General features: G+C 45.3%; 2 protein-coding genes across 3 annotated transcripts in view; one reads left to right on the top strand and one right to left on the bottom strand.

Moving 5' to 3' along the window:
• Positions 1–293: 293 nt before the first annotated feature.
• On the bottom strand, positions 294–8,370 carry LOC137332120 (zinc finger protein 239-like). Its single transcript, XM_067995833.1, has 2 exons — positions 8,325–8,370; positions 294–847 (listed from the first exon to the last, which is right to left on the bottom strand). Exons 1-2 carry the CDS (start codon positions 8,368–8,370, stop codon positions 294–296), a joined length of 600 nt encoding a protein of 199 aa, XP_067851934.1.
• A 5,448-nt stretch (positions 8,371–13,818) lies between these two features.
• osbpl3b (oxysterol binding protein-like 3b) overlaps positions 13,819–14,451 on the top strand; it is a 226,963-nt gene continuing 226,330 nt past the window's right edge. For both annotated transcript variants that reach the window (XM_068001962.1, XM_068001971.1), the window contains exon 1: positions 13,819–14,112. The gene's annotated coding sequence lies outside the window, so the exon portion shown is untranslated. The remainder of the gene's footprint in view (positions 14,113–14,451) is intronic.

Genomic DNA, 14,451 nt, shown 5'->3' with positions numbered 1-14,451 from the left:
TCTATCTACTCTGTCTAGACCCTTCATGATTTTGAATACCTCGATCAAATCTCCTCACAACCGTCTCTGTTCCAAGGAGAACAATCGCGGCTTCTCCTGTCTATCCACGTAACTAAAGTCCCTCATCCCTGGAATCATTCTAGTGAATCTCTTCTGCGCCCTCTCTAAGGCATCGAGATGTAAGTCCAGAATATTAAAATCCAGCCCAGTTCTCGGGGTTATTAACATCAGCTGCAACAAACTCCAGCTGCCTGAACGAGCAAGGTTCAGTTCTGGGAATCGGGCCACTGCCGTCAACGGTGAACTCGCTGGTGTGTCTGCAGATGGGATGAGCGGGTGAACCCCTTCCTGCACACGGAGCAGGTGAATGGCCTCTCCCCGGTTTGCACTCGCTGATGTGCGAGCAGGTCGGATGAGCGAGTGAACCCCTTCCCGCACACGGAGCAGGTGAACGGTCTCTCCCCGCTGTGAACCCTCTGGTGCTTCAGCAGATCAGACGAATTGGTGAATCCCTTCCCGCACAGGGAGCAGGCGAACGGCTTCTCCCCCGTGTGAATGCGTCGGTGTATCAGAAGGTTGGATGAGTCCGTGAACCCCTTCCCATACACGGAGCAGGTGAACGGCCTCTCCCCGGTGTGGACGCACTGGTGCGTCAGCAGGTGGGAGGAATTGATGAAGCCCTTCCCGCACGCGGAGCAGGACACTGGCCTCTCCCTGGTGTGGACGCACTGGTGCGTCAGCAGGTGGGAGGAATTGATGAAGCCCTTCCCGCACTGGGAGCAGGTGAACGGCCTCTCCCCGGTGTGAACCTGCTGGTGCCTCAGCAGGTGATACGAATTGGTGAACCCTGTAGTTTAGACAGTCAGGGTTGCTACATGTGAATCTAAGTATTCCTCACTTTTTTGGCCACACAGCTTGCAAAATATACATGCAGGAAAGATTATTTGTTTGCAAGGGGCCTTTGTTCACCATTTTAAAATGTTTTTTCTCTCCTTTAAGTCTCCTTTCATCATGAGCCATTTCCAGGCAATTTGTCTTTGTCAATACAAAGCCTTTCCATTATCTACAAGGCACAAGTGTAAAATTACACTGCAGCTAACCATTAGACAATGTGATAGAATTGTCAGATTAGTTATTCCTTCAGTTTTTCCATTCCTCCTATTGTAGGAACCTTGGGGCGAGTTTTAAACCCCAAGAACAGGTGGGCTGGGGGTGGGTAGGTAGTTAAAATATTTGACTTTGGAGCGCGACCGTAACCCAGTTCCAACATGCCCAGGAGTTCTCACCTTCCCCCAGTGTTTAACCAGCTAAAACTATGCAGCTTAGCAGCACAGAGAACTAAGCACTGGTAAGCTTTCCGTTGTGTATTCAGCCAGGATCATTCTACTTGTTAGGCTTGCAGGATTATCAGAAGCCAAAGGGAAGAATCCCAGCCCCCAGTGACAGGTCTATCCTTCTATGTTTCATTAGACAGCTATGCTCGCTGGACCATTATCAATAATGCCCTGCAGTATTACAAACCAACCTTCTTCAGGTATCAGAATCTGAGAGAGAAAGCGCAATATGTATAATGAGAGTTGTCACTGAATAGAAAGTGAGCGGCCTGTATTTTCTACTAGGGTGGGTCTTTCATTCACTGCCTTGGTTCTACCGTGACCCTGACCCGTTTTCTTGGGCCGGAGTGATGGGACATTAATTGGCTGGGTATTCCGAGGCGGGTGACTCACCTCCTGACTCCATCATCTACAAGGCACAAGTCAGGAGTGTGACAGAATACTCTCCACCTGCCTGGATGAGTGCAGCTCCAACAACACTCAAGAAGCTCAACACCATCCAGCAGCCCGCTTGATTGGCACCCCATCCACCACCCTAAACATTCACTCCCTTCACCACCAATGCACCGTGGTAGCAGTGTGTACCATCTACAAGAAGCACTGCAGCAACTCGCCAAGGCTTCTTTGACAGCTCCTCCCAAACCCGCGACCTCCACCACTTAGAAAGACAAGGGCAGCATGCGCATGGGAACAACACCACCTGCACATTCGCCTCCAAGTCACACACCATCCCAACTTGGAAATATATTGCCGTTCCTTCTTCGTCACTGGGTCAAAATCCTGGAACTCCCTACCTAACAGCACTGTGGTAGTACCTTCACCACATGTACTGCAGCGGTTCAAGAAGGCAGCTCACCACCACCTTCTCAAGGGCAATTAAGGGTGGGCAACAAATGCTGGCCTTGCCAGCGATGCCAACATCCCATGAATGAATTTTAAAAAATTATTCCGGACTGGATCCCAGCGGGAATTCTGCCACCAAGGTGGAGCCGACCATTAAATAGTAGGAACATGCGGTGATGCTGCAGCAGGTGTCCAACTGCGACACTAGAAAAGGAGGGAGGCGATGTTAAAAGAGGCAGAGGCACCACGGAGCTGAGGCCAAAAAAGATAACTTTTTGGGGCACTAGGAGAGGGAGAGTTGGCCGATACTGGGCCCTCTCCCTCTGAAAGAGGTTCCAGCAGGCCATCCACCACTGCCCCAGGGTCTACTGCTACTCCTTCCCAGTGGTCCCTGGGTCAGCAGCAGTAGCAACGGAAGGCAGGAATATTGGGCGGGTACTTGGGCCCTGCCTTCCCACTGTCATGCGATGGAGTAGTGAAAGGAGAGCCAACCACCTTCCCTGCTGGTGAAGGGGAGGAAAATTGAAGGCAGTGCTGGTGGGGGCAGGGATGCAGCAGTAGGTTTCCCCACCCAATTACCCTTGATTTTACAATGAGAAAAATCCAGCCTAATATTTGTAATGAAAACTGAGAGAGAGCAATGTGAGTAATGAGAGCTGTCAGTGAATAAGAAAGAGGGAGACAGCAGTGAGTGTAATGAAAACTGTTACCAAATAGATAGAAAGGGAGAGCAATGTGTGCGAAGGACTGTTAGTGAATAGAGATAGCGATATGTGCAGTGAGATTTGTTGCTGAATTTAAGGGTAGATTTTCCAAGTCCTTGCCTGGGGCAAGGTACCAGGCTTGCCACAATGTTGGATCAGAAAATTGTGCTTGATTTTCCAATTCATGCTCATGGCATACATAGTGCCTTGCCACGGACAACAGCTTGGAAATCCACCTATGAAGAAACAGTGATGTGTGCAATGAAAGCTGTTAGTGAATAGTGAAGAGAGAGAGAGCAATGTGTGCAATGAGAGCTAAGATTTTTTATTATAAAACGTTTTCCTCCAGAGTCATGAGTTCAAATCCCGCCACGGCAGCTGGCGAATTTAAATTCAATTAATTAATTAAATTCAATTAATTAAATAAAAATCTGGAATTAAAATACTAGTATCAGTAATGATGGCCATGAAACTACCGGATTGTCGTAAAAACCCATCTGGTTCACTAATGTCCTTTAGGGAAGGAAACCTGCCGTCCTTACCTGGTCTGGCCTATATGTGACTCCAGACCCACAGCAATGTGGTTGATTCTTAATTGCCCTCTGAAATGGCCTAGCAAGCCACTCAGTTGTAAAATCTCGCTACGAAAAGTCACAATAAGAATAAAACCGGACGGACCACCCGGCATCGGACCACTAGGCACCGGACACGACAACGGCAAAACACCAAGCCCAGTCGACCCTGCAAGGTCCTCCTTACTAACATCTGGGGACTTGTGCCAAAATTGGGAGAGCTGTCCCACAGTCTAGTCAAGCAACAGCCTGACCTAGCCATACTTACAGAATCATACCTTTCAGCCAACGTCCCAGACTCTTCCATCACCATCCCTGGGTATGTCCTGTCCCATCTTCAGCCAGAAGTGCCGAGTGGATGATCCATCTCAGCCACCTCCCGATATCCCCACCATCACAGAAGCCAGTCTTCAGCCAATTCGATTCACTCCACGTGATATCAAGAAACGGCTGAGTGCACTGGATACAGCAAAGGCTATGGGCCCCGACAACATCCCAGCTGTAGTGCTGAAGACTTGTGCTCCAGAACTAGCTGCGCCTCTAGCCAAGCTGTGCCAGTACAGCTACAACACTGGCATCTACCCGACAATGTGGAAAATTGCCCAGGTATGTCCTGTCCACAAAAAGCAGGACAAATCCAATCCGGCCAAATACCGCCCCATCAGTCTACTCTCAATCATCAGCAAAGTGATGGAAGGTGTCGTCGACAGTGCTATCAAGCGACACTTACTCACCAATAACCTGCTCACCGATGCTCAGTTTGGGTTCCGCCAGGACCACTCGGCTCCAGACCTCATTACAGCGTTGGTCCAAACATGGACAAAAGAGCTGAATTCCAGAGGTGAGGTGAGAGTGACTGCCCTTGACAACAAGGCAGCATTTGACCGAGTGTGGCACCAAGGAGCCCTAGTAAAATTGAAGTCAATGGGAATCAGAGGAAAAACTCTCCAGTGGCTAGAGTCATACCTAGCACAAAGGAAGATGGTAGTGGTTGTTGGAGGCCAATCATCTCAGCCCCAGGACATTGCTGCAGGAGTTCCTCAGGGCAGTGTCCTAGGCCCAACCATCTTCAGCTGCTTCATCAATGACCTTCCCTCCATCATAAGGTCAGAAATGGGGATGTTCGCTGATGACTGCACAGTGTTCAGTTCCATTCGCAACCCCTCAAATAATGAAGCAGTCCGAGCCCGCATACAGCAAGACCTGGACAACATCCAGGCTTGGGTTCATAAGTGGCAAGTAACATTCGCGCCAGATAAGTGCCAGGCAGTGACCATCTCCAACAAGAGAGAGTCTAACCACCTCCCCTTGACATTCAACGGCATTACCATCGCCGAATCCCCCACCATCATCATCCTGGGGGTCACCATTGACCAGAAACCTAACTGGACCAGCCATATAAATACTGTGGCTACTAGAGCAGGTCAGAGGCTGGGTATTCTGCGGCGAGTGACTCACCTCCTGACTCCCCAAAGCCTTTCCACCATCTACAAGGCACAAGTCAGGAGTGTGATGGAATACTCCCCACTTGCCTGGATGAGTGCAGCTCCAACAACACTCAAGAAGCTCGACACCATCCAAGATAAAGCAGCCCGCTTGATTGGCACCCCATCCACCACCCTGAACATTCACTCCCTTCACCACCGGCGCACCGTGGCTGCAGTGTGCACTATCCACAGGATGCACTGCAGCAACTCGCCAAGGCTTCTCCGACAGCACCTCCCAAACCCGCGACCTCTACCACCGAGAAGGACAAGAGCAGCAGGCACATGGGAACAACACCACCTGCACATTCCCCTCCAAGTCACACACCATCCCGACTTGGAAATATATCGCCGTTCCTTCATTGTCGCTGGGTCAAAATCCTGGAACTCCCTTCCTAACAGCACTGTGGGAGAACCGTCACCACACGGACTGCAGCGGTTCAAGAAGGCGGCTCACCACCACCTTCTCAAGGGCAATTAGGGATGGGCAATAAATGCTGGCCTCGCCAGCGACGCCCACATCCCGTGAACGAATAAAAAAAAAGAGCTATTGCTGGGGAAGATAGGTTCCCCTATAATAGTACATGTGCTTTTACAAGGCAGGTAGGGAACAAGGTTTAAAATAAATGTGCCATTTTAAAAAACATAGAAAAATAATATTTATTAAGAAATAAGGATTGAAGCCCTCTGAATAACAAAGGCTAGAAACTGAATCTCCTATTTGCTACTAGGCATTTAAATGATAGCAGAGGACTCCATCTTTTTACATTTTAACATTAATTTTTGCCCAGTAATATCAGCTGCCACGAAGGCACAATGTCTTATCTCCTTTATGAAAAGAAAAATGACAGCAAAGACTGTCAAAAGTTATAAAAGGCAAAATGCTTACTTTGATTACTTATATTATTGCTGAAAATGTATCAAAAAAAATTGCAATCCGTTACTGAGAAATTCAATCACAAGTTACATATAAAGAAATTTCACACGGTTGTGTTTAAGTGTCTCCCTAACCTTTGATACTTATTAAAAGTTAGGAATCACTTAAACACAACCATGTAAAATGTCTTTATTACACCAACCAAGGTGATGCATCTCTTTCCAGTTGATATTTATTGCACAATCCTTTCCAGAAGTGAACTGATAATGCTTACAAAACCTATCCAACAACCACTTCTCACAATACAATCCGCATGACTGTTGACTGATCTGGTACAATAGGTCCAAATGCAGTGTCTTTTGCTATTCACCCGTCATTAGGAACATATATCTGGAGCCTTTTGTTTTGCAAATCAAAATTCAGTGGCTTATGTCTCCATAACCAAACATTCTCTTCCCTAATACCTACCCATTGCATACCACTCACATCATAGAAGTAATAAATAAAAACTAAACTAACCCAGAGAATAAATTTTGTTAATTTATATATACCCCAAAATCTCACTACTGAAGATTGATCTTTACATATATAAAAAACATTGATATAAAAAAATTGTAACTATCGACAGACTATTGTGTTACTAATTCCATGATCTTGTATTAAATAGTCACTAATTTTTACTATAATTTCTTTAGAATATGTATTGTCTAGAGAAGTACAACATTGCTGGGAACCATCAAGGACTTCTGTAGCTGAAAGCTAAAGCCTCATGCGTTTCAGCCATATTGGCTGTGCTAATTTTCACTGGGGCAGCTCATGGTGAATTAATTTTGCATGTAGTCAGTTCTGGATTCAAGCAGTTTGAAGGAGCTCTGGTTTCTGTACTGTATGCTATGTTTTTTTTTGTTACAAATGATTGATTTTTTGACCTTCAGGTTTCTTTGTATGCCACACATTCTTGTATACCTCTGTCATACTTTTTGGCCAGGATTTTCCTGCAGAACTGTGAATGTATTGCACATTTTGGGCATTTATTCAAAGTGACTTTATTGCTCAACTTGTTTTATGAGTTCTGCAAGGGATGAGTAAAAGTCAATATTCAAAAGTGGGATTGAATGATTATGACATAAACTCCAGAACAGTTTGGCAACTCCCATCTTTGCATCCCTTTCCTGAAATGCACATGGTTACTTTCAAACTATATTCTCCAAGCCACATCCCTTGACAGATCATACTCTTGGAATTTTAGCTTTTTCAATACTTTATATTAGTATGACACTGATTTGAAGTATTATGAATAATAAACTTACCATCTCTGTATTTGGTATGGTGTAGGTTTGTACAGTGTTAAACTCCTTATGATATTACATGGTCAGCTGCCAAGGCTGTCAAATTGCCTTTTAGGTTTGGTCTCTAAACTGTGCAGTCATCCATATGTTACCAAAGTGGCCACTTTGGATGTTTTCCCCCTGCCCTAGCTGTCAACTTGCATCATCCTCTAGTTTCACTCCTAGCTCATCTTGTGCGCTTTCTGAGCTCATCTTGTCAATGAGACCCATCTCCTCCCTCGTTTGGTTCCACTTTTACCTAGCCATTGCCTCTGGAGTCCCCCAAGAATCTATCTTTGAGCTCTGTGCTTCTTCATCTACATGCTGCCACATAGTGACCTCATCCAAAGACATGGGGTTAGCTTCCACATGTACACCAATAACGCCCAGCTCTAGCTCTGCACCACTCCTATCAACCTCTCCACTGTTTCTCTGCTGTCAGACTGCTTGTCTGACATCCAGTCTTGGATGAGCCACAATTTCCTCTACTTAAACATTTGGAAGAGTGAAGCCATCGTCTTTGGTCCCCATCACAACTTCATTCCCTTTTTGTCAAAGCCACCCCCCCACCAACTACTGTCTCAGGGTGAACCAGACTGTTTGTCACCTCAGCGTCCTATTTGACCCCGAGCTGAGCATCCGGCCCCATATAAGCTCTATCACAAGGACCACCCACCTCTGCAACATTGCCCGCCTTTGCCCCTACCTCAGCCCATCCACTCATGAAACCCTCATCAATGCCTTTGTCACCTCTGTACGTGACTACTTTAATGCACTCCTGGCCAGTCTCTCACCCTCTATCCTCTGTAAACTTCAGCACATCCAAAAATCTGCTGTCCCTTTCCTATCCCACACCATCCTGATCACCCATCACCTCTATCCTTACTGATTCACGTTGGCTTGCTCTCCTCCAATGCCTCCAATTTAAAATTTGCATCCTAGTGTTTAAACCCCTTCATGACCTTGCCCCTACCTATCTCTATATCCTCCTCCAGCCAAATAACTCTCTCCACAAACTCTTTGTTCCTCCGACTCTGGCTTCTCGTGCATCCCCTCTCCTTTCGCTCCACCACTGGCGACCGTGCCTTCAGCCGTCTAAACCCAATGCTCTGGAATTCCTTACCTAAACCCTTCCACCTCTCCATGTTCCTCTCCTCCTTTAAGACCCCCCTTAAAACTCACCTCCATGACCGAGTTTGACAATCTCCTTCTTTGGTACAGCATACATTTTTATCTGATTATACTTTTGTGAAGCACCAGATGTTTTTTTCTGCATTAAAGGGGCTATATAAATAAAAGTTGTTGTTGTTTCAGTAGTATGTTCTAGGGCCTGATTTAATCTGGCGAAGGATGTGCATTCTGCCCAGCAGAGAAGACCCAAAGCTTCACCTGTTATTGGGGATCAGAAAAACACATATCAACCCCAAACTAAATAAGGATTACATACCACAATTGCCATTTGTTGGTGGGAGACTTGGTTAGGGTCAATATACCCAATCAGAGGATTATCCAGGAGCCAAAATCCCTCAAGAAACTAATACATTTCCGACACACCGGCCTTGGTGTCATCATCTGTAGATCTATCCCCTTAGCTACTTTTGTGCTGTTAGATTGTTTGTCCTTTATCAGTCCTGGGTGAGTTAAACCTTTTTCCAGCTCAACATCAGGAAGACCATAGCCATCATCTTCTTACCATGCTATAAACTCCATTCCCTTGCCACTGACTTCATACCCCTTCTCCAGTAACTCTCAGGCTGAAGCAGTCCATTCACAATCTTGGTGCCCTGTCTGACCTTGAGCTGAACTTTAAACCCCATATTTTATCCACCAAAAAGATGTTATACTTTCACCTCCACAACACTGCCCACCTCTGCCCCTACCTCAACCCTCTGATGCTGAAACCCTTATACAAGCCTTTGTGACATCCAGACTTGATTATTCTAATGCTGTCCTTGCTAATCTCCCATCCTCCACCATTCATAAACTCCAACTTGTCCAAAAGTCTTCTGCAGGTATCCTGTTCTACTCCAAGTCTTGCTGGTCCATTACTCTTGTCCTCATTCACCTGCACAGGCTCCTCATCCCCACTGCATTCAATTCAAAATTCTTGATTCTCCTCTACAAATCCCTCCATGGCTTTAGTTGTTACCTCTTTGACTTACCATTGCTGGCAATGCCTTCAAAAGTCTTGGTTCTTCTTTTGGAGCTCCCTACAGGGACCTCTCCATTTGTCCCCCTCTCCACCTTTAAAATCTCCTCAAAACTCAACTTTTCAATCTAGCCTTTGTTCATCGCTCCTAATCTCTTCTACTTCCATTTTTATTACGTCTATTTTCGAAGTTCCTTGGAACATTCTTTTGCATTAAAGAAAATACATCAATGCAAGTTGTTATAGAATCATAGAAAAGTTACAGCACGGAAGGAGGACATTCGGCCATTGAGTCCGTGCTGGCTCTATGCAAGAGCAATCCAGCTAGTCCCACTCCCCTCCTCTATCTCTGTAGCCCTGCAAATTTTTTCCTTTCAAGTACTTATCCAGTTCTCTTTTGAAAGCCACGATTAAATTTGCCTCCACCACCCCCTCGGGCAGTGCATTCCAGATCATAGCCATTCGCTGCGTTAAAAAAGGTTTTCCTCATGTCACTTTTGGTTCTTTTGCCAATCACTTTAAATTTATTGCCTCTGGTTCTTGACCTTTCCACCAATGGGAGCAGTTTCTCTCTATCTATTCTGTCCAGTCCCTTCATGATTTTGAATACCTCTATCAAATCTCATCTCAACCTTCCCTGTTCCAAGGACAACAACCCCAGCTTTGCCAGTCTATCCACATAACTAAAGTCCCTCATCCCTGGAATCACTGTAGTAAATCTTTTCTGCACCCTCTCTGAGGCCTTCACATCTTTCCTAAAGTGCGGTGCCCAGAATTGGACATAATACTCCAGTTGTGGTTGAACCAGTGTTTTATAAAGGTTCATCATGACTTCCTTGCCAGGATCGCGTATGCTTTTGTAACCGCTTTCTCAACCTGCCCTGCCACTTTCAACGATTTGTGCACATATACCCTTAGATCTCTCTGTTCCTGTATCTCTTTTAGAATTGTGTCCTCTAGTTTTTATTGCCTCTCCTTGTTCTTCTTACCGAAATGTATCACTTCACATTTTTCTGCATTAAATTTCATTTACCACTTGTCCACTCATTTCGTCAGGCTGTCTATATCCTCTTGAAGTCTATCACTATCATCCTCAGTTTTCACAACACTCCAAGTTTTGTGTCATCTGCAAATTTGGAAATTGTGCACTGTACACCCAAGTCCAAGTCATTAACATATGTCAAGAAAAGCAGTGGTCCTAGTACCGAGTCCTGAGGAACACCACTGTATACCTCCCTCCAGTCCGAACGACAACTGTTCACCACTACTCTCTGCTTCCTGTTACTCGGCCAATTTTGTATCCATGCTGCTATTGCCCCCTTTATTCCATAGGCTTCAATCTTGATGACAAGCCTATTATGCAGCACTTTATCAAGCGCCTTTTGAAAGTCCATATACACCATATCAACCACATTGCCCTCATCGACCCTTTCTGTTACCTCATCGAAAAACTCTATCAAGTTAGTTAAACACGATTTGCCTTTAACAAATCCGTGCTGGCTTTCCCTAATCAATCCCCACTCGTCCAAGTGACTGTTAATTCTGTCCTGGATTATCCTTGCTAAAAGTTTCCCCACCACCGAGGTTAAGCTGACTGGTTTGTAGTTGCTGGGTTTATCCTTACACTTTTTTGAACAATTGTGTAACATATGCAATTCTCCAGTCCTCTGGCACCACCACCGTATCTAAGGATGATTGGAAGATCATGGCCAGTAATTTCCACCCTTACATCCCTTGGCAACTTAGGATGCATCCCATCCAGACCAGGTGACCTATCTACTTTAAGTATAGTACCTCAGCCATGCCCTCTGCCTCCATGAGTAGGTCTGCTTTTTGGTCCTTGATCGGTTCCACCCCTCCTCTTACTACCGTTTATTGTTTACATGCCTATAGAAGACTTTTGGATTCTCTTTTATGTTTGCTGCCAATCTATTCTCATACTCTCTCTTTGCCCCTCTTATTTCCTTTTTCACTTCCTCTCTGAACTTTCTGTATTCAGCCTGGTTTTCACTTGTGTTATCAAACTGACATCTGTCATACGCCCCTTTTCTCTGCTTCATCTTACTCTCGATCTCTTTTGTCATCCAGGGAGCTTTGGCTTTAGTTGCCCTACTTTTCTCCCTCGTGGGAATGTACCTAGACTGTACCTAAACCATTTCCTCCTTAAAGGCCGCCCATTGTTCAATTACAATTTTGCCTGCCAGTCTTTGATTCCAATTTACCCGGGCCAGATCTGTTCTCATTCCACTGAAATTAGCCCTCCTTCAATTGAGTATTTTTACTTTAGAGTGGTCCATGTCCTATTCCATAGCTATTCTAAACCTTATGATACTATGATCGCTGTTCCCTAAATGTTCCCCCACTGACACTTGCTCCACTTGGCCTGCATCATTCCCCAGAACCAAGTCCAGCAATGCCTCCTTCCTCGTTGGGCAGGAAACATACTGGTCAAGAATGTTCTCCTGAACACACTTCAAAATTTCCTCCCCCTCTTTGCCCCTTATATTATTACTATCCCAGTCTATATTAAGATAGTTGAAGTCACCTGTTATCACAACTCTATGGCTTTTGCACCTCTCTGTAATTTCCCTGCAAATTTGCTCCTCTATATCCTTCCCACTAGTTGGTGGCCTATAGAATACACCCAGTAGTGTAATGGCATCTTCATTGTTCCTTAACTCTAACCAAATAGATTCTGTCCTTGACCCCTCCAGGACATTCTCTCTCTCCTGCACTGCAATATTCTCCTTAATCAATACTGCCACCCCACCCCCTCCTTTCTTCCCTTCCCTATCTTTCCTGAACACCTTATATCCAGGAATATTTAGTACCCAATCCTGCCCTTTTTTGAGCCAGGTCTCCGTTATTGCCACAACATCATATTCCCATGTGGCTAATTGCACCTGCAGCTCTCCAACCTTGTTTAACACACTTTGTGCATTTACACACATGCACTGTAAACCTATCTTAGACTTTCTTGTACCCTGTCTTAATCTGGTCCCATCTACTACTGTACTATTTCTTGCTCTAGTGCTATCTTTCCCTCTCAATCCTTTGTGCACCTTGTTTCTCCTTTCCAGTGCTACATCCTGGTGCCCATCCCCTATTGTTATGCTGACAACACCCAGCTCTAACTCTCCACCACTTCCCTCAACTCCACTATCATCTCTTAGCTGTTAAACTACCTGCCTGGCATTAAATCGTGGATGATGAGACAGAATTTCCTGCAATTGATCATATGGAAGTTGAAGTCATTGTTTTAACCCCTGCCAAAAAATCTGCACCCTTGCTATTAACTCCATCCAACTCCTTGCATGCTCACTCTAAGGCTAAGTTTCAAACCTCATATCCTATCCATTAGCAACACTGCTTACTTCTACCTCCACAATACTGCCCACCTCCACCTCTACCTTACCCCCACAGCCACCAAAACAATTATCCATGTCTTTGTCACCTCTAGACTAGACTTGTTAAATGTTCTCCTTTCTGACCTCCTGATTTCCACCTTCCATAAACTCCAAATCATCCAAATCTCGAGCCCCATTTGTCCATCACCCCCAACCTACATTGGTTCCCTGTGCCAAACAGATAAATTCAAAGTTCTTGGCCTAATCTGCAAATCCCTCCATGGCCTCGCTCTATCCTACCTCAGCAATCTTCTCCAAATTTCTGTCCATTCCCACATCCTCTGGTCCTCTGAGTCTGCCTGTTGTGCATCCCCCTCCTGTGTTCTATCTTCAGTAGCAGCGTCTCTAGCTGCCTTGACCCTAATCTTTGGAACTACATCCCTATACCCCTCTGCCTTTCTATCGCCCTCCCCATCTTTAAAAGCTTTTTCAAAGTACATTTTTTCATACAAGCTTTCCTGATCCTCCTGCAAAACCTCAACTCCTGTTCCTATTCTCCTCTGTCTAGCACCTTGGGATGTTTTCAGACATGAATGGTGCTATATGAATGCAAGTCATTATTGTTGTAGATTTTTACATTTTAGATATGTAAAAATAACATATGGCTTTCTCAAAACTTTATTTTCCAAATGTTAAGGGAAAATAGTTTGGAAAACATTTGTGTTTAGTACTTTTTAAAATCTGGACTGTGAAGGATAAAAACTGCACTGTTCCATTGGCAAAGTATCAACCACTGTGATTAAATCACCTCTCATCATTCCTCGTTCTATATGTACTGTGCTTTATTTATTTGCAAGAAAATGTCATACGATGAGTTGAGGGATTTTTGTCAATTATAACTGGTTACACAGACACCGTGCCAGCACCGTAGCGACCTGCATTGGGCTGCCCTCAATAAATACTTGGGCGTGCGCTTGAAGTGCCGTAACCCACAAAGCTATTGACCAAGTGCTGGAGAAGGCCGGCGCGAACACCGACACGACGGGCCGAATGGTCTCCTCCTGTCCTTTGTTTGAAAGAACTGCCCCGATGGGCGAGGACGCGTCATGGAAATACCGAAGGGGAGGGCGAGTTAGTGCGCGTTGCATCACAAAGCGACGTGCCCTGTGAGTGGCGGCTGCAGTGTTCCTGGTGGCGGTGGTTCGGATTTCAGGGGGAGCTCGCGGCTCCAGGGTTCCCGTTCCATTTACACTTGTTTTGGGTTTTACTCTGTCCCCTCCTCCTCAGCCTTCAGTTCTCCGACTTTATTTTTGTTGTCGTTGTTTATTTCGAAGTCGAACTCTGCCTCGTCCCATTATTTTCTCTCTCTCTGGAGCTGCGTCTTTGTTTTTGCGGCAGGTTTCAGATATCGAAAGTGAACAATTAAAACCAGCCAAGTGCCCGGAGGAGACTGCCGGCTCTCTGGGACGCGCAGGTAAAGGGATCGCCGTGGGTAGCAAGTGTGGTCGGCTACGTTTCACAAAGTCGGGCTTCGCGCTTCATTCGGACTTCCTGCCCTCTTTGGTCGAATGATATCTGTCAAAATGTTCCAGATGACAGACTGGTAGAAATCGGAGAACTTTTTTTTAAAAAGTGCAAACGTCAAATTATGTTTTATTCAGTTCAGCAAGAGCGTTGTCTTGCATTAATTTTTTAAAAAACATTATTTTATAGTAGATTAGCCCCGTAAGCAACAAATTACTACTTGATTTAATTATTTTTCGAAATTGTTAGCAAGAGGCTGTTTTGAAAATATTCATGCCGGACAGTCAAA

Source organism: Heptranchias perlo, chromosome 2, assembly GCF_035084215.1.
Source record: "Heptranchias perlo isolate sHepPer1 chromosome 2, sHepPer1.hap1, whole genome shotgun sequence".
Taxonomy (NCBI): Eukaryota; Metazoa; Chordata; class Chondrichthyes; order Hexanchiformes; family Hexanchidae; genus Heptranchias; species Heptranchias perlo.
The sequence above is the reverse complement of the archived record's forward strand: the minus strand, read 5'-3'. Positions and strand labels throughout refer to the sequence as shown.